Source organism: Enhydra lutris, unplaced genomic scaffold (genome assembly GCF_002288905.1).
Source record: "Enhydra lutris kenyoni isolate GAN:26980312 unplaced genomic scaffold, ASM228890v2 scaffoldscaffold12, whole genome shotgun sequence".
Taxonomy (NCBI): Eukaryota; Metazoa; Chordata; class Mammalia; order Carnivora; family Mustelidae; genus Enhydra; species Enhydra lutris.
Window position 1 is genome coordinate 65,439,989 of NW_019154096.1, and position 22,969 is coordinate 65,462,957.

At 37.9% G+C, this 22,969-nt stretch overlaps 1 protein-coding gene across 1 annotated transcript in view; it reads left to right on the forward strand.

Annotated features, from left to right (window-relative positions):
- Window positions 1-22,969, forward strand: part of LOC111145394 (TruB pseudouridine synthase family member 1) — a 53,453-nt gene that overhangs the window by 16,850 nt on the left and 13,634 nt on the right. Inside the window, exons 3-4 of the mRNA XM_022500271.1 lie at window positions 10,269-10,324; window positions 19,360-19,441. Coding sequence (XP_022355979.1) covers window positions 10,269-10,324; window positions 19,360-19,441 — 138 coding nt within the window. The remainder of the gene's footprint in view (window positions 1-10,268; window positions 10,325-19,359; window positions 19,442-22,969) is intronic.

The following is a 22,969-nucleotide window of genomic DNA, read 5'->3' on the forward strand; positions in this document are numbered from 1 at the left end:
TGAACCTCTTTTTATCCCCTTTCTCCCCCCTCACAGTTTGGGATCTCTTCTGATTTGGCTAAAGCATATTTTCCTGGGGTTGTTGCCACCCTTTTAGTATTTTACTTGCTCCTTCATATACTCTTATCTGGACAAAATGACAAGGCGGAAAAATTCACCACAAAAAAAAGAACAAGAAGCAGTACCAAAGGCTAGGGACCTAATCAATACAGACATTGGTAATATGTCAGATCTAGAGTTCAGAATGACGATTCTCAAGGTTCTAGCCGGGCTCGAAAAAGGCATGGAAGATATTAAAGCAACCCTCTCGGGAGATATAAAAGCCCTTTCTGGAGAAATAAAAGAACTAAAATCTAACCAAGTTGAAATCAAAAAAGCTATTAATGAGGTGCAATCAAAAATGGAGGCTCTCACTGCTAGGATAAATGAGGCAGAAGAAAGAATTAGCGATATAGAAGACCAAATGACAGAGAATAAAGAAGCTGAGCAAAAGAGGGACAAACAGCTACTGGACCATGAGGGGAGAATTCGAGAGATAAGTGACACCATAAGACGAAACAACATTAGAATAATTGGGATTCCAGAAGAAGAGGAAACAGAGAGGGGAGCAGAAGGTATATTGGAGAGAATTATTGGAGAGAATTTCCCCAATATGGCAAAGGGAACAAGCATCAAAATCCAGGAGGTTCAGAGACCCCCCCCTCAAAATCAATAAGAATAGGTCCACACCCCGTCACCTAACAGTAAAATTTACAAGTCTTAGTGACAAAGAAAAGATCCTGAAAGCAGCCCGGGAAAAGAAGTCTGTAACGTACAATGGTAAAAATATTAGATTGGCAGCAGACTTATCCACAGAGACCTGGCAGGCCAGAAAGAGCTGGCATGATATATTCAGAGTACTAAACGAGAAAAACATGCAGCCAAGAATACTATATCCAGCTAGGCTATCATTGAAAATAGGAGGAGAGATTAAAAGCTTCCAGGACAAACAAAAACTGAAAGAATTTGCAAATACCAAACCAGCTCTACAGGAAATATTGAAAGGGGTCCTCTAAGCAAAGAGAGACCCTAAAAGTAGTAGATCAGAAAGAAACAGAGACAATATACAATAACAGTCACCTTACAGGCAATACAATGGCACTAAATTCATATCTCTCAATAGTTACCCTGAATGTTAATGGGCTAAATGCCCCAATCAAAAGACACAGGGTATCAGAATGGATAAAAAAACAAAACCCATCTATATGTTGCCTACAAGAAACTCATCTTAAACCCGAAGACACCTCCAGGTTTAAAGTGAGGGGGTGGAAAAGAATTTACCATGCTAATGGACATCAGAAGAAAGCAGGAGTGGCAATCCTTATATCAGATCAATTAGATTTTAAGCCAAAGACTATAATAAGAGATGAGGAAGGACACTATATCATACTCAAAGGAACTGTCCAACAAGAAGATCTAACAATCTTAAATATCTATGCCCCTAACGTGGGAGCAGCCAACTATATAAACCAATTAATAACAAAATCAAAGAAACACATCGACAATAATACAATAATAGTAGGGGATTTTAACACTCCCCTCACTGAAATGGACAGATCATCCAAGCAAAAGATCAACAAGGAAATAAAGGCCTTAAACGACACACTGGACCAGATGGACATCACAGATATATTCAGAACATTTCACCCCAAAGCAACAGAATACACATTCTTCTCTAGTGCACATGGAACATTCTCCAGAATAGATCACATTCTTGGTCCTAAATCAGGTCTCAACCGGTATCAAAAGATTGGGATCATTCCCTGCATATTTTCAGACCACAATGCTCTGAAGCTAGAACTCAATCACAAGAGGAAATTTGGAAAGAACCCAAATACATGGAGCCTAAACAGCATCCTTCTAAAGAATGAATGGGTCAACCAGGAAATTAAAGAAGAATTGAAAAAATTCATGGAAACAAATGATAATGAAAACACAACGGTTCAGAATCTGTGGGACACAACAAAGGCAGTCCTGAGAGGAAAAAATATAGTGGTACAAGCCTTTCTCAAGAAACAAGAAAGGTCTCAGGTACACAACCTAATCCTACACCCAAAGGAGCTGGAGAAAGAACAAGAAAGAAATCCCAAACCCAGCAGGAGAAGAGAAATCATAAAGATCAGAGCAGAAATCAATGAAATAGAAACCAAAAAAACAATAGAACAAATCAACGAAACTAGGAGCTGGTTCTTTGAAAGAATTAATAAGATTGATAAACCCCTGGCCAGACTTATCAAAAAGAAAAGAGAAAGGACCCAAATAAATAAAATCATGAATGAAAGAGGAGAGATCACAATGAACACCAAAGAAATACAGACAATTATAAGAACATACTATGAGCAACTCTACGCCAACAAATTTGACAATCTGGAAGAAATGGATGCATTCCTAGAGACATATAAACTACCACAACTGAACCAGGAAGAAATAGAAAGCCTGAACAGACCCATAACCAGTGAGGAGATTGAAACAGTCATCAAAAATCTCCAAACAAACAAAAGCCCAGGGCCAGATGGCTTCCCGGGGGAATTCTACCAAACATTTAAAGAAGAACTAATTCCTATTCTCCTGAAACTGTTCCAAAAAATAGAAATAGAAGGAAAACTTCCAAACTCATTTTATGAGGCCAGCATCACCTTGATCCCAAAATCAGACAAGGATCCCATCAAAAAAGAGAACTACAGACCAATATCCTTGATGAACACAGATACAAAAATTCTCGCCAAAATACTAGCCAATAGGATTCAACAGTACATTAAAAGGATTATTCACCACGACCAAGTGGGATTTATTCCAGGGCTGCAAGGTTGGTTCAACATCCGCAAATCAATCAATGTGATACAACACATTAATAAAAGAAAGAACAAGAACCATATGATACTCTCCATAGATGCTGAAAAAGCATTTGACAAAGTACAGCATCCCTTCCTGATCAAAACTCTTCAAAGTGTAGGGATAGAGGGCACATACCTCAATATTATCAAAGCCATCTATGAAAAACCCACCGCAAATATCATTCTCAATGGAGAAAAACTGAAAGCTTTTCCAAAACTGAAAGCTTTTCCGCTAAGGTCAGGAACACGGCAGGGATGTCCGTTATCACCACTGCTATTCAACATAGTACTAGAAGTCCTAGCCTCAGCAATCAGACAATAAAAGGAAATTAAAGGCATCCAAATCGGCAAAGAAGAAGTCAAACTATCACTCTTCACAGATGATAGGATACTATATGTGGAAAACCCAAAAGACTCCACTCCAAAACTGCTAGAACTTGTACAGGAATTCAGTAAAGTGTCAGGATATAAAATCAATGCACAGAACTCAGTTGCATTTCTCTACACCAACAACAAGACAGAAGAAAGAGAAATTAAGGAGTCAATCCCATTTACAATTGCACCCAAAAGTATAAGATACCTAGGAATAAACCTAACCAAAGAGACTAAGAATCTATACTCGGAAAACTATAAAGTACTCATGAAAGAAATTGAGGAAGACACAAAGAAATGGAAAAATGTTCCATGCTCCTGGATTGGAAGAATAAATATTGTGAAAATGTCTATGCTACCTAAAGCAATCTACACATTTAATGCAATTCCTATCAAAGTACCATCCATTTTTTTTCAAAGAAATGGAACAAATAATCCTAAAATTTATATGGAACCAGCAAAGACCTCAAATAGCCAAAGGAATATTGAAAAAGAAAGCCAAAGTCGGTGGCATCACAATTCCGGACTTCAAGCTCTATTACAAAGCTGTCATCATCAAGACAGCATGGTACTGGCACAAAAACAGACACATAGATCAATGGAACAGAATAGAGAGCCCAGAAATAGACCCTCAACTCTATGGTCAACTAATCTTCGACAAAGCAGGAAAGAATGTCCAATGGAAAAAAGACAGCCTCTTCAATAAATGGTGTTGGGAAAATTGGACAGCCACATGCAGAAAAATGAAATTGGATCATTTCCTTACACCACACATGAAAATAGACTCAAAATGGATGAAGGATCTCAATGTGAGAAAGGAATCCATCAAAATCCTTGAGGAGAACACAGGCAGCAACCTCTTCGACCTCAGCCGCAGCAACATCTTCCTAGGAACATCACCAAAGGCAAGGGAAGCAAGGGCAAAAATGAACTATTGGGATTTTATCAAGATCAAAAGCTTTTGCACAGCAAAGGAAACAGTTAACAAAACCAAAAGACAACTGACAGAATGGGAGAAGATATTTGCAAATGACATATCGGATAAAGGGCTAGTGTCCAAAATCTATAAAGAACTTAGCAAACTCAACACCCAAAGAACAAATAATCCAATCAAGAAATGGGCAGAGGACATGAACAGACATTTCTGCAAAGAAGACATCCAGATGGCCAACAGACACATGAAAAAGTGCTCCATATCACTCGGCATCAGGGAAATACAAATCAAAACCACAATGAGATACCACCTCACACCAGTCAGAATGGCTAAAATTAACAAGTCAGGAAATGACAGATGCTGGCGAGGATGCGGAGAAAGGGGAACCCTCCTACACTGTTGGTGGGAATGCAAGCTGGTGCAACCACTCTGGAAAACAGCATGGAGGTTCCTCAAAATGTTGAAAATAGAACTACCCTATGACCCAGCAATTGCACTACTGGGTATTTACCCTAAAGATACAAACGTAGTGATCCGAAGGGGCACGTGCACCCGAATGTTTATAGCAGCAATGCCTACAATAGCCAAACTATGGAAAGAACCTAGATGTCCATCAACAGACGAATGGATAAAGAAGATGTGGTATATATACACAATGGAATACTATGCAGCCATCAAAAGAAATGAAATCTTGCCATTTGCGACGACGTGGATGGAACTAGAGGGTATCATGCTTAGCGAAATAAGTCAGTTGGAGAAAGACAACTATCATATGATCTCCCTGATATGAGGGAGAGGAGATGCAACATGGGGGGTTAAGGGGGTAGGAGAAGAGTAAATGAAACAAGATGGGATTGGGAGGGAGACAAACCATAAGTGACTCTTAATCTCACAAAACAAACTGAGGGTTGATGGGGGGAGGGGGGTTGGGAGAGGGGGGTGGGGTTATGGACATTGGGGAGGGTATGTGCTATGGTGAATGCTGTGAAGTGTGTAAACCTGGCGATTCACAGACCTGTACCCCTGGGGATAAAAGTATATTATATGTTTATAAAAAAATAAAATTAAAAAAAAATTTTTAAGTTGAGCTTTTTTTTTTTTTTTTAAAGATTTTTATTTATTTATTTGATAGAGAGAGATCACAAGTAGGCTGAGAGGCAGGCTGAGAGAGAGGGGGAAGCAGGCTCCCCGCTGAACAGAGAGCCCAATGTAGGGCTCGATCCCAGGACCCTGAGATCATGACCTGAGCTGAAGGCAGAGGCTTAACCCACTGAGTCACCCAGGCGCCCCTAAGTTGAACTTTTTTATTGTATGTACATCTGTATCCTTTTTTAAAATTTAACTTAACATCATTTATGTTAACTCTCAGTAAAGATTTTTTTTAACTTTATTGAAGAATAATTGACAAATATAATTGTGTATATTTAAAGTATTGAAATCATGCCAAGTATATTCTCTAACCACAGTAGTATGAAACTAAGAAATCAATTACAGTAGGAAAGCTAAAAAACTCACAAATATGTAGACGTTAACACACTTTGAACAACCAGTGGGTCAAAGGGAAATCAAAGAATATCTTGAAATAAGTGAAAACGGAAATACAACATACCAAAATTTATGGGGTGCAGGAAAAGCAGTTCTAAGAGGGAAGTAAACATTATTTTTAAGGGCAACATAACATTCTGTCGTATCAGTCAAAAACAATTATTTAGGGGCGCCTGAGTGGCTCAGTGGGTTAAAGCCTCTGCCTGTAGCTCAGGTCATGATCTCAGGGTCCTGGGATCAGGGCCCACATCGGGCTCTCTGCTCAGCGGGGAGCCTGCTTCCCCTTCTCTCTCTGCCTGTGAGTTTTCGTGTCCGAGAGACCACCAAGGAGCCAACACGGATGCAATCACAGGAGGGTTTATTTAACAAGCTTCAGCTTGGGCCCAAGTATACCCGACACAGCGGAATAGGGACTTGGACCCTGAGCTTAGTTCAGGCAAGGGTATGTATGGGTTCCTGTTACTAAAGCAGGGTGGGGATTTCTGGAACCAAAGCAGGGTGGGGCTTCCTGTTACTAAAGCAGGGTGGGGGTCTCTGCAACTAAAGCAGGTTGGGGGTCCTTAGAACAAAAGTAAAGTAGGGGAAAGTTCAGCCCTTGGGCACAGGGGTCTGAGATGGCTGTACTTGTGCTAAGGCTAAACCTGAGGTGGGATGGCCTTAATTTTTCTCGGCCTCCACATTTCCCCCTCTCAGAGGAACCTAAGGAAGGACCCAGTCATGGGTCCAGGCTGGTCTCAGCAACAAGGTCCGGTGGTTGGTATTGCTGTCTGAGTACCATGAGCTGACCTGTACTGTCTCTGTCTTTGACAAAAGATGCTAATCTATTGGTAATGCAGGGCCCGAAGGTAAGGAGGAGAAGGAGGTTAATGAGGGTTACTTTTTATTCCCCGTACTGGTGTAAGAAGAGGGCATAGTATAAGTAACATTAGTGGGGTACGTGAGAGCGGCGCAGTCTCAGCTTTAGGGATTGTCCTTGTCCAGCTGGCTCTTTCATTGTGGAACAAAGTTCTTGAGAACGGCGTGTGGGTCAGCTGGCCGGATGTGGGTGTAGTGGACCCAGGGAGTAATCCCGTCGACCTTGAGAGCGGCAGGAGTGGTCAGGATCACGATGTAGGGTCCCTTCCAGCAAACAGGTTTTCCACTTGGCGGCAGCGCACCCAAACCAAGTCCTCGGGTTGGTAAGGATGTGGGTCCAGCTCCTCCTCTGTCTCAGTGTGGGCAGTTAGGATCTCTGCTCAGGGAGCCTGTTTCCCCCTCTCTCTGCCTGCCTCTCTGTCTACTTGTGATCTCTCTCTGTCAAAATAAATAAATAAACTTTGAAAAAAAAAAAACAAAAAACGAATTATTTAACCATTTCCCTATATGTGATCGTTCATCTTAGTAGAGTGTTATTAGTAGGACAGATTTTGTGAGGAACATCTTTATGAATAAAACTCCTTTTGGTTTTGGATTTTTAAGATTGGTTTCTAGAAGTGGAAAGATACAGGTCTTTTAAGATGGTTGCAAGGGTGTTAGAGAATTAGGTAAATGGCAATAGAAACTTTGATCTGTAAAAGCTTTGGAATTACGTGTGTCATACTCTTGCCTGTTCCGAAGTGGCTCTCCTCATTTAAAAAAGTCTATATGATTTGTGAATACAATACTAGGACATTTGGATAGGTTTGGAGATAGTGGATTTTTTTTACAGAGAGACATTTGAGCACAGAAAAAATTGGGGAGATGGAGAAAGAGAGTAGTCACTGTGAGACAGTGCTTGGCAAACCCGTTATTCATTCATTTTCCCAGTTCTTCCCACTTTTCAAACTGTTTTGTCTTCTTTAGTATTAGAAATCCTACTGAGCTTTCCAGATTTGGCTGAAATGCTCTCTCCTACATGGATAGCCTGCCCACTTGTGCTTTTATATTGCTAATGTAAAGCTTCATTCTAGTCTAACCTTAACTCACAGAAGGGCTGAAACCAGGTCTTATTTATTTCTGTGCCTGTATAAGTACTGAATAAAATGTGGAACGATTGAATGAGAAAAAGCTGAGTAAAAATTCTGTCCAGTAAACTGTCCTTTGAATTAACAGCCACTGGTTGGCTGTGCCTCAACCCCAGATAATCTTTCTGCGTACCGCTCTTGCAGTAGTCTTCCTAGAACTCTGCTTTCACTGATCAGCTAACTTCAGCAGGCCTTGGTTTTCTTGGATATAAAATGAGAAGGTTAAGCCGGATAACTTTAAAATGCCTTCTTGTTGGGACGCCTGGGTGGCTCAGTTGGTTAAGCAGCTGCCTTCGGCTCAGGTCATGATCCCAGAGTCCTGGGATCGAGTCCCACATCGGGCTCCTTGCTCGGCAGGGAGCCTGCTTCTCCCTCTGCCTCTGCCTGCCATTCTGTATGCCTGTGCTCGCTCTCTCTTCCTCTCTCTCTCTGATAAATAAATAAAATCTTTAAAAAAAAATGCCTTCTTGTTTCAAATTCTGTCATTTTGGATCACTGACCTAGCAGAGAAATCAGCGTTTCAACCACGCTAAAGTCAAACACGTCAGCCTTGTTCTAAGACACCTGCACTCTGGTTGATAAACCCAGTGTGCTCATTCTTGTATCAGAATTTGTGCATTGTGTTCCTTTTTTAGAACATGCTTCTCTCCTTTCTGTATGTTCAAATTCTGAACATCTTTTAAGGCGTATCTCAAGCTGTTTGAAATGCTTGAATGAAGCATTATCTGGCCTCTTGAGCGGTTTAGAGTACTGCGTTCTTTGACCTCCTACAGCATTTATTCTGTGTTTGTTTAGACTCTTCCTCACATACTGTCTTATTGCTATTTAGTGTTGTTCACTCATTAATTCATGCACCTTTTTTTTTTTTTTTTTTTTTTTTTTTTTGCGTGCTTGCAGTTTCCCTTACCTGTATTTTTTTTTCCCCATGAGGTTATAAACTCTTTCAAAGTCAGGAAATGTTCTGTTCCATTAAAAATACTGTTCTTGGGACTGTGTGCTTAGTAGCTGCTCCAGAAATATTGACTGGGGATTCTTGAGTGGAAAAATTGCATTGGATGTTTGTTATTACTATATAAAGCTTTTTCCTGGACAAAGGCAGCTATCATTGGAAGAGTACGATGCTCCACATAGGACACTAAAGGCAGACAATTGTTTTTATCTTAGTCTTTGAGCTAATATGACTCTTATCATAGAAGCTCAGGGAAGGTTAGGGATGATTTTATGTTGGGGTTGAGATTAGACCTGGGTTTCGAAGGATGGATTTTGAACACTAGAGAGTTGGTACTGTAGGCATTTGGACCCCATTGAGGATTGCTTGGGGGGCTTGTAGTGTGCAGTACAGGTAATCAGAAATGGTTATAAAATGGTGTGAACTGGAAGAGAAAGGGATAGATTGTAGAACAGTCAGGCTGGTAGTGGTTTAGGTAATTTAGGCTTATGGCATTGGGAAGAAAGCCTAGATAAGGTGGCAGAAGGATCAAAAGGAAGGGAGGGGGTCTTCCGTTAGTCTGGTCTGAATTTTGACCACCATAAACTAGTTGTTAGATGTTGGGCAAAGTTCTTAGTCTCTATCTGTCTCAGTTTCCTCACCTATAAAATAGGGATAATTGTATTATTTTTTAGGGTTGTTATAAGGGTTAAATGAACTAATGAATGGAAAGCATTTAGAGTGGAATTTGATACATGGTAAACTCAATGAATGATATATGCTATAAATATTCATGATAATTCTTTTAGCTGGTCAATCATTTCTTTTTGTTTTTTCTTGTAATTCTGAATCATGGTGTTTATACTATGTTCTTTTACAAAATTATATCCATTAATGAGAAATACTTCAATTCTTATAAAAATTTGCTTTCTGTTAAGTGGAGAAATAATTGTAAACTCTATCCTTCTCTCCTGGTGAAATGTGTTGTCATAAGGATAAATAATGTTCGAAATTGAAGAGATAGGTGGCGCATTATTGTACTTAACACATGATGTATGTGAACATACATTGTCCAGGCTCGTATTTTACCTTGTATTCTTCTTTGTGTTTGGTTGATCTGTTACGTTTCTGTTTTCTTGATTGTATACTGCTGGACACTAATCATTTTTAAATGGTTCATTACTTATGATAATGGCTTTTGCTTGGTTTGATAATGAACTCTATCAGAAGACTTTATCATACTGTGGTTAAAGCGTATCATGTGTTTTTCACTGATCCACATATAAAATTCCAATGAGTCCTCTGAAATTGTTCTAAAACTTTTCATTATGTAATTGTCTGCATTGAGGTTTCTATCATGTTTAACACTTTGAGAGGAAAAAAAAAGTTTTTTTTTACATCCTTACCCTTACATCCTTACCCTTTACATACCCTTACATCCTCTCTTCAGAATTTCTAAATTGCATGACAAGTTCAACTGATTGGAATAATAGGAACCCTCTAGTAAGGCTAAATATATGTTCTTTCCAACCTTATGTTACATGTGCCAGGAAATTATGACCCAAATATGTAGTTATTTCGAAAATCTAGTTTTTAGAATAGAGTGTTATAATATTTCTTTCTTTGATTTATAGTGGTTGGAATTGGAAGAGGAACAAAAATGTTGACCAGTATGTTGTCAGGGTCCAAGGTAAGAAAATTGGAATACTTTTTTTTTTCTCTTGAATGTTTTTCTTAATGACCTATGTTTTGGATTTTAATCAATTAAAAATTATGCACATTGCATTTACAGGTGTTATTCCTGAGTATTAATTGTGTTTGTCATGATAGTTGAGATTGAAAATATTGAGACTATAAATTGGAAATGCTTCAACAAATTGATTTATAGAAGCAAAAACTCTGCAGTGCTTATCATTTTAAAAATTATATTGTTTTTTATATATTTCTTAGATGAAAGAGGACTTACAGATCATAAATTCTATGGGCAGATTTTTTTAAACCTTGGAATTTTTATAGAAACAATACCATTAAAAAAAGAAGAAGAAACAATACCATTTTGTAACCCATACACTTTTACAGCAAAAGACCTGCTCTGTTCACTGGTTATAAAATGTTTACCAATACAAGTGAGGCTTCTTTAGGATGATAAGTTACATCATTCGTCTGTAAGGGTAACCTTGGCTGAATCGAAAAGCACTTTTTGAGGCACTTAGGGAGAGAGAGGAAGGTTTATGCCGGTGCAGGGAGAGCTGTAAATCTTTGGATAGCTTCAGGCAGTGAGTGAGAACCCTCTTGCAAAACAGCAGGTAGAAGAAGCATTGAAACAGAGGTCAGTGTGTCAAAGGGGTTAAACTCTCTGGACCTCTCAGTTTTTCTTTAGGAAGAATGATTTGATCCCCTCTAGGGTCTCTTGCGGCTCTAAAGGAGACAAGCATAGCTGAATTCTAATTGGGAGTGTAGTGGTGGTTCTAATAGTTGCAGCGAGGGACCAGCGAAAATGCCTGGGCAGGGAAGATTAATAAGCCTCTAGGTAGAGAATTTCAGCAAGTTCCTGGACTAACTTTTTATTTGTTTTGAAACCCTTCCTCTAAGTGGGGTATGAATAGTTGGTAAAGTGAACTTGTCTAAATTGTTTCTTAAAATACGTGTGTGTGTGTGTGTGTGTGTGTGTGTGTGTATGATCAAAGACCATTAAAAAAAAAATTCCCCTTATTGCAGACTAAGGACTTTTGTAAAATATAATTTAAATGCTATGACAACATCAGATTGCTAAATAAGTTTCTAAATAGTCTCATTTTTCTGAGCTTATCTCATTGTGGGTGCTGGCTCACGGAGCACACTTTGAGTGGCAGTGGTCTAAGTAAGTTTTTCTTAAAATAAAAAGCCCTTGAGAACATACTGTCTTTGACGTCCCATTTTAGTTATCAACTGGAATAGAAACCTTTATCTTTCAGTTGGAAAGGATCTTAATACTTTAGATAAATGGAAAAATTTCAGTGTGTCTTGCTGCATAATCTTTAAAATGTTGGTGTTGAAAAATCACAGAATACAAGAATTGTGTTAGAATGGCAGAGTTTGATGTGTTTTGCTAAATTTACATTGTGCTTAAATACTTACACATGGCATTTAGAATTTGTCTCTGATACAGGGTTTTGCCATTTGCTTAATATTTGTTTCTTTTTAATATTTCTTCTTCCAAAGTACAGACAGTGGTTCCATTGATGCAGAATTATGGATGATTTTTATTTTCTTTTTTCACATTATTTAGTATTTTCTAAAATCTTTACAATGAACAATTACTTTTATAATAATAACAAAAAGATATGTTTGCATTAAGGATTTGTTCTTTTACTCCAAGATAAAAGATGTTGCATTCATTGGAATATTCATTATTCACCTCTCCCCTCCTCCCCAAACCACAAATACGACACGCTATTGAAAGGTTTTACATATAAATTCCAGGCATATTTCCAGAAATATGACCGGAAATGTAAATACATCATTGGCTGTGGTTTAAGCTTTATTTATCACGAACCATTTTGGTATTCAGCTCGGGAAGCTGAATGTCATACAGTGAAATCACTGATCCTCAGATGACTGTATCCTAAATAGAAAATCCCAGGTGCATCTTATTACAGAAACCTAGTTCTTGGATCTTCACATTTCAAAAATAGGCATTTTTATCTTGTTAGCTATTTGTTTTTCTTACACTTTTAATTTTAGATTATGTATCTGTTTAAAAAAATTAAGTCATTTAAATTTAAGTATGTGGGATATTACATTTTTACCAAAAGTAGTTAAAAATTTTTAATGAATTTTTTTAAATTAGATTTTGTGTTTAGCACTGGAAGGAATCTTATAGATTGCCTCCAAAAATTTTTGGGCCAAGACCCATAATAAGAAATTCATTTTACATTGTGACCCTATATACACATACACATGTAAAAAACAAAAATTTCAGGGACACCTGAGTGATACAGTCGGTTATGCCTTTGGCTTGGGGAGCCTGCTTCGCCTTCATCTTCTGCCCCTCCTCCCAGTTCATGCATGTGGTTGGTCTCTCTATCTCAAATAAATAAAGTCTTAAAAAAAACAAAAAGCAAAAATTTCATTAAACAGCCTTATTAACCCTATGTACAATGTACTCTTGATATTTTTGCTTCTACTTCCTTAAAAAAAATTGGTTCCTACAGCCTCCAAACTAGGCATGGACCTACCAGACCTACCACTGGACCTATGTTTACTCTTTCTCCACTTCCTGCTTTTACAGACGAATTTTATTTACATCACAATGCTACTAGAAAAATTCATCTTATAGTATGTGCAGGGTAGAGTTACCTCAAGAGTAGCATTATTTGTTCTTGGATGGCAGATATGCAGTGTTCACATTACAACCTTATCACAGTGCTTCCCTCCCTCACCATCCAGTCCTGATTAGAGACATTGCTAATTGAACATGGCCTAACACTCTTTACTGTTGAACCAAGAGACATCCTTAGAATTCATTTCAACATAATGCCACTTCATACAGTCACTGTCAGTTAATGGGTAGAGTGCTGACCTTTTTAATAAACTCTTTACGCCATCAGATGATTTGGTTCCATTCTTTGAAGACCAGAGACCATTTCAACCACCCAACTCCTTTCTTACATTCCTTCCAATTCAGATCAGTGTACTATCTAAGTACTAAGTATCTAAGAACTACTCTGTGTTCTTCACTTCTTCCTCTCCTTTCTTATAGTACTCTTTGCTTTTCCAATGATTATGTTTCTCTTGAGCCATTTTTTTTTTCACTGCATGCTCTTTTTGGTTACATTTATAATGTGTATAAAAAGTAGGTCAATAAATACTATTAAGAGTTGACCCTTGAAAAACACAGGGGTTAAGGGTACTAACCCCCTACATAGTCATAAAACACCATATAATTTTGACTCCCTAAAAATTTAACTTACTAGTCACCTGCTGTTTATCATAAACATTACCGATATCATAGTTAATTATTAACACATACTTCATAGGTTATTTGAATTTTATACTGTATTCTTAATGTAAGCTCAAGAAAAGGAAGTGGTATTAAGAAAATCATGAAGAAAAAATGCGTTTATAGTACTGACTATAAAAAATTACATATAAGTAGACCCATGCAGTTTGAATCCATGATGTACAAGGATCAGTAATATTACTATTCCCAAGTATTTTGTGTATCCCTGGATCTCTCTCTTGAGTTCCAGGCCTATTGGATCTCTTTAACTACATGTTCCATAAACACTGATGTTTATGTCTTCTAAGCAAGTTCTGTTGGAAATCTTGAGTACAGTTAATTTCATTCTTTTTCATATCTATGATTTCTGGTAATCTAGGCAAAACATGGCACTCATCAGAAACAGGGAGTATCACCTGCCTGTTCTTTAGGGAGAAACAGTTTCTCTGGGCATTAAAGTGAGAAAGAAATTTCTAACTGTGAGGGATCTTGCATGACAGACAGTGGTTCTCAAAAATCGTTTTACAACAGATAAAGAAGTGGATCTATATAAAATGTAACTTAAGTAAGATAATTCTGAGAGACGTTAGGCTAATGTGTCCCTTTGGCCTAACTTGTTCTAAATACCTAGAAGAAGGCAGTGGTTGCAATGATCCCTCTACCAGCTTCCCTACATTATACTTTCTTTGAGCCAATCACTAAGCAGATATACTTAGAAGTAACAGACTGTGATGAGATTTTGTAGTACTACCTTTATTAGCGTCCTATATTGCTGATTAAAGTCAGTTACTTATATGCGCTTTAGAAACCACATGAGCAGATGGAAGGGTTGACGTCCTATTATGAAATCACTCATGCCATATAAAGACTAGCATTTTCCAGATGTAAGGCTACTCCCCTATCTCTGTGGAGATAAACTGAAGTGGTACCTCTAGACAAACCCAGCATTTCTTCAGAAAGCAGCTTTGTATCCCTTCAGCAGTTGAACAAATATTATCATTGGGGTATCCGAACTTTTCCACCCTGGATGTGTTCAAAAGACAGTAACCTTCCCCCAAGTGTACAGTAGCATTTTGAGGTTAACCAGTCAATGGCTGCTCTGAAGTGTGACTTGAATATTGCTCCTGTGAAATATAAGCCAGCTCTCCAGGACTTGTGCATTTCTTTCATTTTCTTCAGAGTCTAGTCCAATTTGTACCTTGTCTTTACACTCTATTAACATGCATACATTTCATGAGTAGTATATTGAAAATTTGAAGGGCTCACACTTATGATCTATAAAGAGCTATTCCTTTTTTAATGAAGACATTTGAAGTTACATGTTCTTGGTTTGGTAGGTTTTTAAAAAAAAAGTTCTTCCTCATCATAAATAATATTCCTTTGTTTGTGAAACTTTAAATGACAAGCTTTCACATCAGACCTCAAAAAGCAATTGCTTACTTGAGAGGGAAATGATTATGTATACTTTCTATAATGTAAAAACATTTCCTTTCTTCTGAAGAGTACAGAAGCCAATTTGCTCTTAAATCTGTCTAGCTAATATCTTGCTATGGGGTTCCGGGAACTTGAAGATGAGTAAAGTAGAAAGTAGGGTACTACTAGTAGCAGAGAGAAACCGTGAATCCCACAGAGCACACAGTTCAGTGGAAACTTCTTTCAGAATTCTTAGGACTTCCATTTGTTTTGTTGCAGTCAATTTATGTTTAACGAATACCTTAACAGAATTCAGAATTATCAGGTATGCATCCTATCTCTCTCTGTAGAATTTAGGGCAGTAAATAGAAATACTTTTGACCCCATAGGATAAAATGGTGATGTGTGTATACACATTCCCGTGTCTTTTTTCTTCTTGGTGGTGAGGTTTTGTTTCTCTTGAGGGCTTGCCTGTCTGACTGGATTTTTCTAAGTAGCTTGTGGACCATTGACTAGAACTAAAAGATTATTATCACTAGATGCCAAACAAGGGAGAGCTAGAAAACAGCTATGATTTAGCTCAGCAGTTGACAAAGTATGGTCCAGGGACTTCTGAGGTATTTTCAGGGGTCTGTTGAAGTCAAAACTATTTTCATAGCTTTGCAATCTGATGAGTATGTTGTGGAGTTTTTCAGAGGTTGTCTGATTGATAGCATGCCTCTGATAGTTAATGGAATGTGTACATGTATATCAGTGTTTTAAACATTTTTGTGTTTTAATTTCTAACACAGTAAGTATCAACAGATAGAACTCATATGAAAAAAAAAATTGTGCCAGGGCCTCTAAATAACTTTCAAGTGTATATAGGGGTTTAAATCACAATGTTTGAGAATTGCTGATTTAGGTATTTTATTTCCCTTTTTAAAAAATGCAGCATGTAGCCAGATTAAGTGTAAGCACAGAACCTGGAAGGATTTGAAACTTGGCAGATACAATCTGGATGTCCCAAACTATGGTGAAATGTGAAGAATTTCACAGATAAGAACTTCTCCAACATGTATATAATTCTATCAACAAATTTTTAATTAAATAGCTACCATGTTTCCATTTAGTAAGAAACACAATAGAACAGCAATGCAAAATCCAAGCTAACAGTTTGTAATTGGAGAAGATAAGGATCAATATATATCTTTGTATTTCTCACAAGCTCCTAGTAAAATAATTTGTACATTCACAGCCCTTAAGAAACATGATTGAGGGGCACCTGGGTGGCTCAGTGGGTTAAAGCCTCTGCCTTCGGCTCAGGTCATGATCTCAGGGTCCTGGGATTGAGCCCCGCGTCGGGCTCTCTGCTCAGCGGGGAGCCTGCTTCCTCCTCTCTCTGCCTGCCTTTCTGCCTACTTGTGATGTCTGTCTGTCAAATAAATGAATAAAATCTTAAAAAAAAAAAAAAAGAAATGAATGAATGAATACATGATGTGGGTTTGATATAGGCCTTTCTTCTAGGTAAGAAACTTGTATTGAGTGCTTACTCTTAGCTTTGTTCCCAGGTAGGTGATTGGAAGTTGAGAGGAATTAATAGGGTGGCTTTGAAAGATGAACAGGAGGTAGGATTTGAATCTTAGAAAAGAGAGGAAGCTCAAGGCTAGGGAAGTAGCTTGTGCAAGAATCCCTGGAGTCTGGAGACAAGAAGAGGAGAATGAATATTGCATACTTGAAAGCATGTTCCAATATTAAAAGATTCCTGGTTAAAACTTGTTACATAGAATAGTGCAGACATTTTCAACATTTTCAAGGCATAGTATACATGATCGCAGGGTTTTTCTCATGCAATAAGATAGATAATTAAGGCAAAAATTAGAGCATTTTCTTGCTTTACTGTTTCTTATGGGAACTCACTGTAGCTAGGTGAGGTACTCTACCCAGTTACTGTAAATCATTCTGTATCTTCATCTTCTTCTTCTTCTTTTTTTTTTTTTAAATAATGATAATAGTGTTGTTCAGTGGTGCTCACCATGGCCAGGTATTGTTCTCAGCTCTGCCCTCCCAAGGTACTAGTATCATCTCCATCTTAAGGACAACACGGCTCCAGCAGGAAAGACTTCCTTGACCTACTTTACTCAAGTGATGCAGTCAAGATTCAAACCTTTGAGTCCAGCTCTTCCCATTCACCCTGCTGTATGTACTTTTCTCCATGATTACGCTTAATCCAGGTTGATTATTCCAAAATATGGAAGCAGGAATGGAGCATCTCATCAATTAAGTGATGAGACTGAATGTTTAGTTACAAGAAACTAATTTTTATCAATACTAATGGAGTTTTTTGGAGGACTTTTAAAATTTTAATTCCAGTATAGTTCACATACAGTGTTATATCAGTTTGGGGTGTATAGTATAGAGATTCAGCAATTCTGCATGTTACTCAGTGCTCATCACAAGTGTACTCTAAACCCCATCACCTGTTTCCCCCATCCCCCCACCCACCTCCCTTCTGGTTACCTTCCGTTTGTTCTCTCTAGTTAAAGGTCTGTTTCTTGGTTTGTCTCTTTTTTCCTTTGTTCATTTGTTTTTTCTTAAATTCCAGGTATGAGTGAAATCATATGGTATATGTCTTTCTCTGACAATACTAATGAAATTTTTTTTTAAAGATTTATTTATTTGAGAGGGAGAGAGCAAGAGAGCATAAGTAGGCAGAGAAGCAGGCAGAGGCGGAGGGGGAAGCAGGCTCCCCTCTGAGCAGAGAGCCCGATGTGGGGTCGATCCCAGGACCCTGAGATCATGACCTGAGCTGAAGGCAGAGGCCCAACCCACTGAGCCACCCAGGCGCCCCACTAATGAAATTTTTAAAAGTTAATTCAAATATATTGGAACATTACCTTCTGTAGTCCATTGGGCTGTCTGGGTTGTTTTGTTGGTTGAGTGTGCGACTATTGATTTTGGCTGAGGTCATGATTTCAGGGTCCTGGGATCAAGCCCCGTGTTGGGCTCTGCACTCAGCGCGGAACCTGCTGGAGAGTCTCTCTCTCTCTCCCTCTGTTCCTTCTCCTGCTCGTTCTTTCTTTCTCTCTCTTTCTAATGAAAAATCATAAACTATTTTGAGCTACATAATAGAAGATGATTTCATCAATGGGCATGTAAGCTGGTATAAAATGCTTGTTTATGGGAATTTGAAGTTTTAATATTTTTCTCATTTTTGTCTCTGGTTCCTCCAATAGCCTAATAAGCTTGTCATTAATAAACTTAAGTTTCTGCAAAGTATTTTGAGCTTCCTCTTTTAACAAATTGCCCACGTAACTACAGATTATTTTCAGTGGGGATTATATTCCTTGCATTTTTCTCACTGTTTCATGAGATGTTCTAAGTAAAACTTGAATTTGACCAAAAGAGGGCAGTATAAAGAATATGTAATACACGGCACCTGCTTAGTCAGTTGAGCGTCGGACTCTTGATTTCAGCTCAGGCTGTGATCTCAGAGTCCTGAGACTAAGCCCCCACATCACTCCACACTCAGCACTGGGGAGTACGCTTCTCTCCCTTGACCCTCTCCCCACTTGTGTGCTCTCTCTCTCAAATAAATAAATCTTAAAAAAAAAAAAAAAAAGAATATGTAATGCAAGTGTGCCCCGAGGTGAGAAGTAAATAGGCCTCAGTTAACTATGAATGCTGTAATTCTTCACTTATGAATAAATGATCAGTTCTTAGAAGTGACTTTTTTCCTCTTAGAGAGCTCGAGAAGTAGCTATTTCTCTTCATTAAGAAAACTCATGTAATATTAAGTATACTACCCTTGCTGTACGAGTTTGGCCCATTTTCTACATATTTAGTTTTTGTTTATATATCTAATCAAGTTACTGAGCTTGGTTTTAGTATTTCATATAAGAAGTAGTAAACTGATTTTATTTTTAAATTAATTTTAATTATATGTGTGGTAAAATTATTGAGTCTTGTGATGGCCATGTAGGGATTTATTGTACCATTCTCTCCACTCATAAGTATATTTGGAAATTTTTCCTTCAGAATCAAAACTGCCTAGTATAAAACTGGTTTTAGAAATACGTTGGTAATAACTGTGTTTATAAGCCATAATTGTCAATAAAATCAGGCTTTTCCTTGTCATGTTGGCTGGTGTGGGAAGTTTGTGAATGCTCCTTAATTTATACAAGTGCTTCCCACATATCAAAAGTTAACAAAACAACTGCGGTCTTATTTTTGCTTTTAATTTAGTGTCAAGTTGGTAGTATTGGTGAAATTCTGTATAAAACTTTAAGACATACATAACAATTTTTCTTTACCTTATGACGTATTTTTCTCCCTTGCTTCTCTTCCTCTAGAGGTATATTGCCATTGGAGAACTGGGGAAAGCTACTGACACACTAGATTCTACTGGGAAAGTAACAGAAGAAAAACCTTACGGTATGATGTTCATCTAATGTGGTCACCTTTTTTAAGATTTAGAGAAAGTTTCTGTGAATTCAGACTTTTAAAATAAATGTCTTACTGGATATTACCAGTGATTATTACAGTTATTAGTACATTTCCTTGGGTTAATAGGATTGAAAGTTGTTGATCACATTTTTGCTTATTTCGTATGAGTTTGTTCATAAAGATTTATCATAATTGCCTCTTTTCCTGTAATCAGTTTTTTTTTAACGTTCAGAGTTCTTCCAGATAATTCTCTAGCCAAACAAACATTTATAGCTAAGAATTAGGGATTTTACCGGTGTCTTGTCATTGTTTATTGACTTACTTTTTTACAACTATTTCTTAGCTTTTGAAACATACCAGGTTTAGGACTTTACAACTAATCATTTCCTCTGCTTTTGGAGTATATTAAAAAATATGACAGAGGGAAAGTTGTTTCTCTAGAAGTAAAATAGAACTCACTGGGGCCCACCTTCATTTCCCTGCCATTCCTTTTACTACTTTGAGTAAGGATAGGTAAGTGAAATGGTTTCCTAGCAACTCTCAGGGTGTGAGGCTCTTCCTAATACGGTGGTTGCCATTCTGTATGGTTGGCTCACCTATGTTATTATGTCATCAATTGTGAATTATTTGTAGGCTTTCTGGTTGTTGTTGGTTTTTTTGTTTGTTTGTTTTTGCCTATGTTTAATGTTACCTCTTTTTAATTTAGCCAGTCCAGCATCTGGCTTTCCTGTTTTTGTGTTGAGCATCCTTAATATATATTACATACCAACCTTCTTCTTGGCCTTGTTTGCTTCACTTGTCTTGTTAACATTTATATGTAACTTAGTATCTTACTTGATTAATCAAACAACATAATCAAAAGATAAATCACTGATTTATGTTGAGTTAAAAAGAGATAGAGGTTGAATTATCTTTGAAATTATTGTTATTAGGAAATAATAGCAGACCCTCACTTAATAGAAACCCAACCATAATTTTCAGCAGGAAGCTTTTAAGGGATTAAAGAGGCATAGGACAATAGGAGGATGTCTGAGATTTCCAGAGTATACTAAAGTATATGCCAGTACCTACATAATCAGAAGAATGGTGAGGAAGTAAAATTGGTAAGACTTCTTGATGGGATGGGGTGGTAAGGGCATTGTCAACCATGATCTAGGTTTCTAGGTTTTAAAGTTGGTTACATGATGATACAATTCATTGAGTAGGGGATACTTGAAGAAGACCAAGGTGATGAAATGCAGTTGACCCTTGAACAGGACAAGTTTGTCTTGTGTGGGTCCACTTATACATGGGGAGTCTTAAATGCAGTACAGTACTGTAAATGTGTTTTCCTTTTTTTTTTTTTTCTAAAGATTTTATTTAGAGAGAGAGTGCTGTGAGCAGAGAGGAGGAGCAGAAGGAGAAAGAGAATCTCATGTAGACTCCATGCTGGGTGTGGAGCCTCACACAGGGCTCGATCTCATGACTCAGAGATCATGACTTGAGGCGAAATCAAGAGTCGGTTGCTTAACCCACTGAGCCTCCCAAGTGCCCCTTCCTTATGATTTTCTTAGTAACATCTTTATCTAGCTGACTTTATGCTAAGAATATTGTATATAATATATGTAATATACAAAACATGTGTTAGTCAGCTGTGTATGTTGTTGGGAAGGCATTCAGTCAGCAGCGGGCTATTAGTAGTTAAATTTGGGGGGAGTCAAAAGTTACACATGGATTTTTGACTTCATGGGGGTTCCATGCCCCTTAACTCCTGTGTTGTTCAAGAGTCAACTGTACTTAAACATTCCCTTCCTGCCTGCCCTTAAGCATTTTGGAATTTTAAAAAACTCTATTTTGTATCGTGCAATTTGTAACCTTCCTTACTTACTTTAAAGGAAACTTACTTTGTTAAAATCATCTCATTATATGTTGAAATAAGTCATGGAGAAACCAAGTAACTTTCTTCAGACTGGAAAGGGAGACTTCCCTATCGTTTCTTGATTAGTATTTATAGTCCCAGAAAAGGAAAGCTCAGAGAATTTTGCTTATTGACGTGAGTTTTGTATGTGGTTTAAGTAAATTAGCAAATGTCTGTCATCGATTTAAGCTGCCAAAGCAGGTACTAAGGGGAAAATAAATATGAGACTTAACCTGTGTCCTTAAGGAGCTTCTGTTTAATGAAAATCTAGGACCCATGTTCTCAACCCTCTGAGACTCAGTACTGAGACCTGTAACCAATATTTTATAATGCCTTCCTTACTCTCTTGAACTAAAATTCAGAGATACTCTCCCCTACCTACATGTTAGGAAAGAAGTCAATATGATACAATAAACAGAATATAAAGAAGAAATAAAAGTAATTTATAATAAGCTAGGTATGGGGGCACCTGGGTGGCTCAGTGGGTTGAGCCTCAGACTTCGGCTCGGGTCATGATCTCAGGGTCCTGGAATCGAGTCCCGCATTGGGCTCTCTGCTCTGTAGGGAGCCTGCTTCCTCCGCTCTCTCTCTCTCTGCTTGCCTCTCTGCCCACTTGTGATCTCTCTCTGTCAAATAAATAAAAAATCTAAAAAAAAAAAAAAAAGCTAGGTATGTTGCTCTGTAAATGCACAGCTATTACTGCACTAAGAGTTGTAATGAACTAGTCAGATGTTGACACAAATATGAATGCCGTAAGTATAAAGGCAGACTGATACAGGTATGTTGTATTGATGACTCAGTAATGGAAAATTCAGTATATGAAAAACAGTACAAAAAATACTTTGTGTTTAAGTGGAAAACAGACTTAGATTCTAGCCTCAGGTGATTATAAACAGGCTTTTATGTGGATAAGTATCTGGCAGACATCCAGAAGTTACGTGGTTTCCAGAACACTGGATCGTGCTGTCCCATCTGCATATTGTAGGACATCCAGCATTCCTGGTCCTCAGCTATGAAATGCTGCTGATGCTGCCGCCCCACCCGATCACGTAACGATAAAAAAAAAAAAAAAAAGAAAAGCAGTTCTTAATTGACGCGTTGAGGACAACTGACAGGGGGAAGGCAACTAAGGCGGGATGCAGTAAATGGCAAATGGCTGCTTTTCCGTCATTTTTGTTCTATCTGGATAAATACTGTTTTTCACCATTGTTTCAGATACCTGAAAGCTTAGAAGAGTAAGAAGACAAGTCTGACTCAGTAGACTGAAAACTCAAACCATAGTAATAAGACCCTTCCTTTTATTCTCTTTCATGGAACCTTCCTTTATCCCTAAATAGGATACTTTTCACCATTTATGAATACACATTTGCATGTTAATCCGTAAGCTATGCGGCTGAGACCATGTCTTTTTCGGTCCTTACTATATTCTTGGCGTCCAGGACCATGTGTGGCGTATAGGATAAAGCATAGAGCATGATTAAATAAGCAGGCAGTAGATACGCACGGCAGAGATGACTGCAGCTAAGTCACACAAAAGGCAAATTTTCTTCCTACCTTCTGCGGCTCTTTCCTCACCCACGTCTGGGTGTTAAGTCTCAGGCACAGTTGCTGGCGTCTCT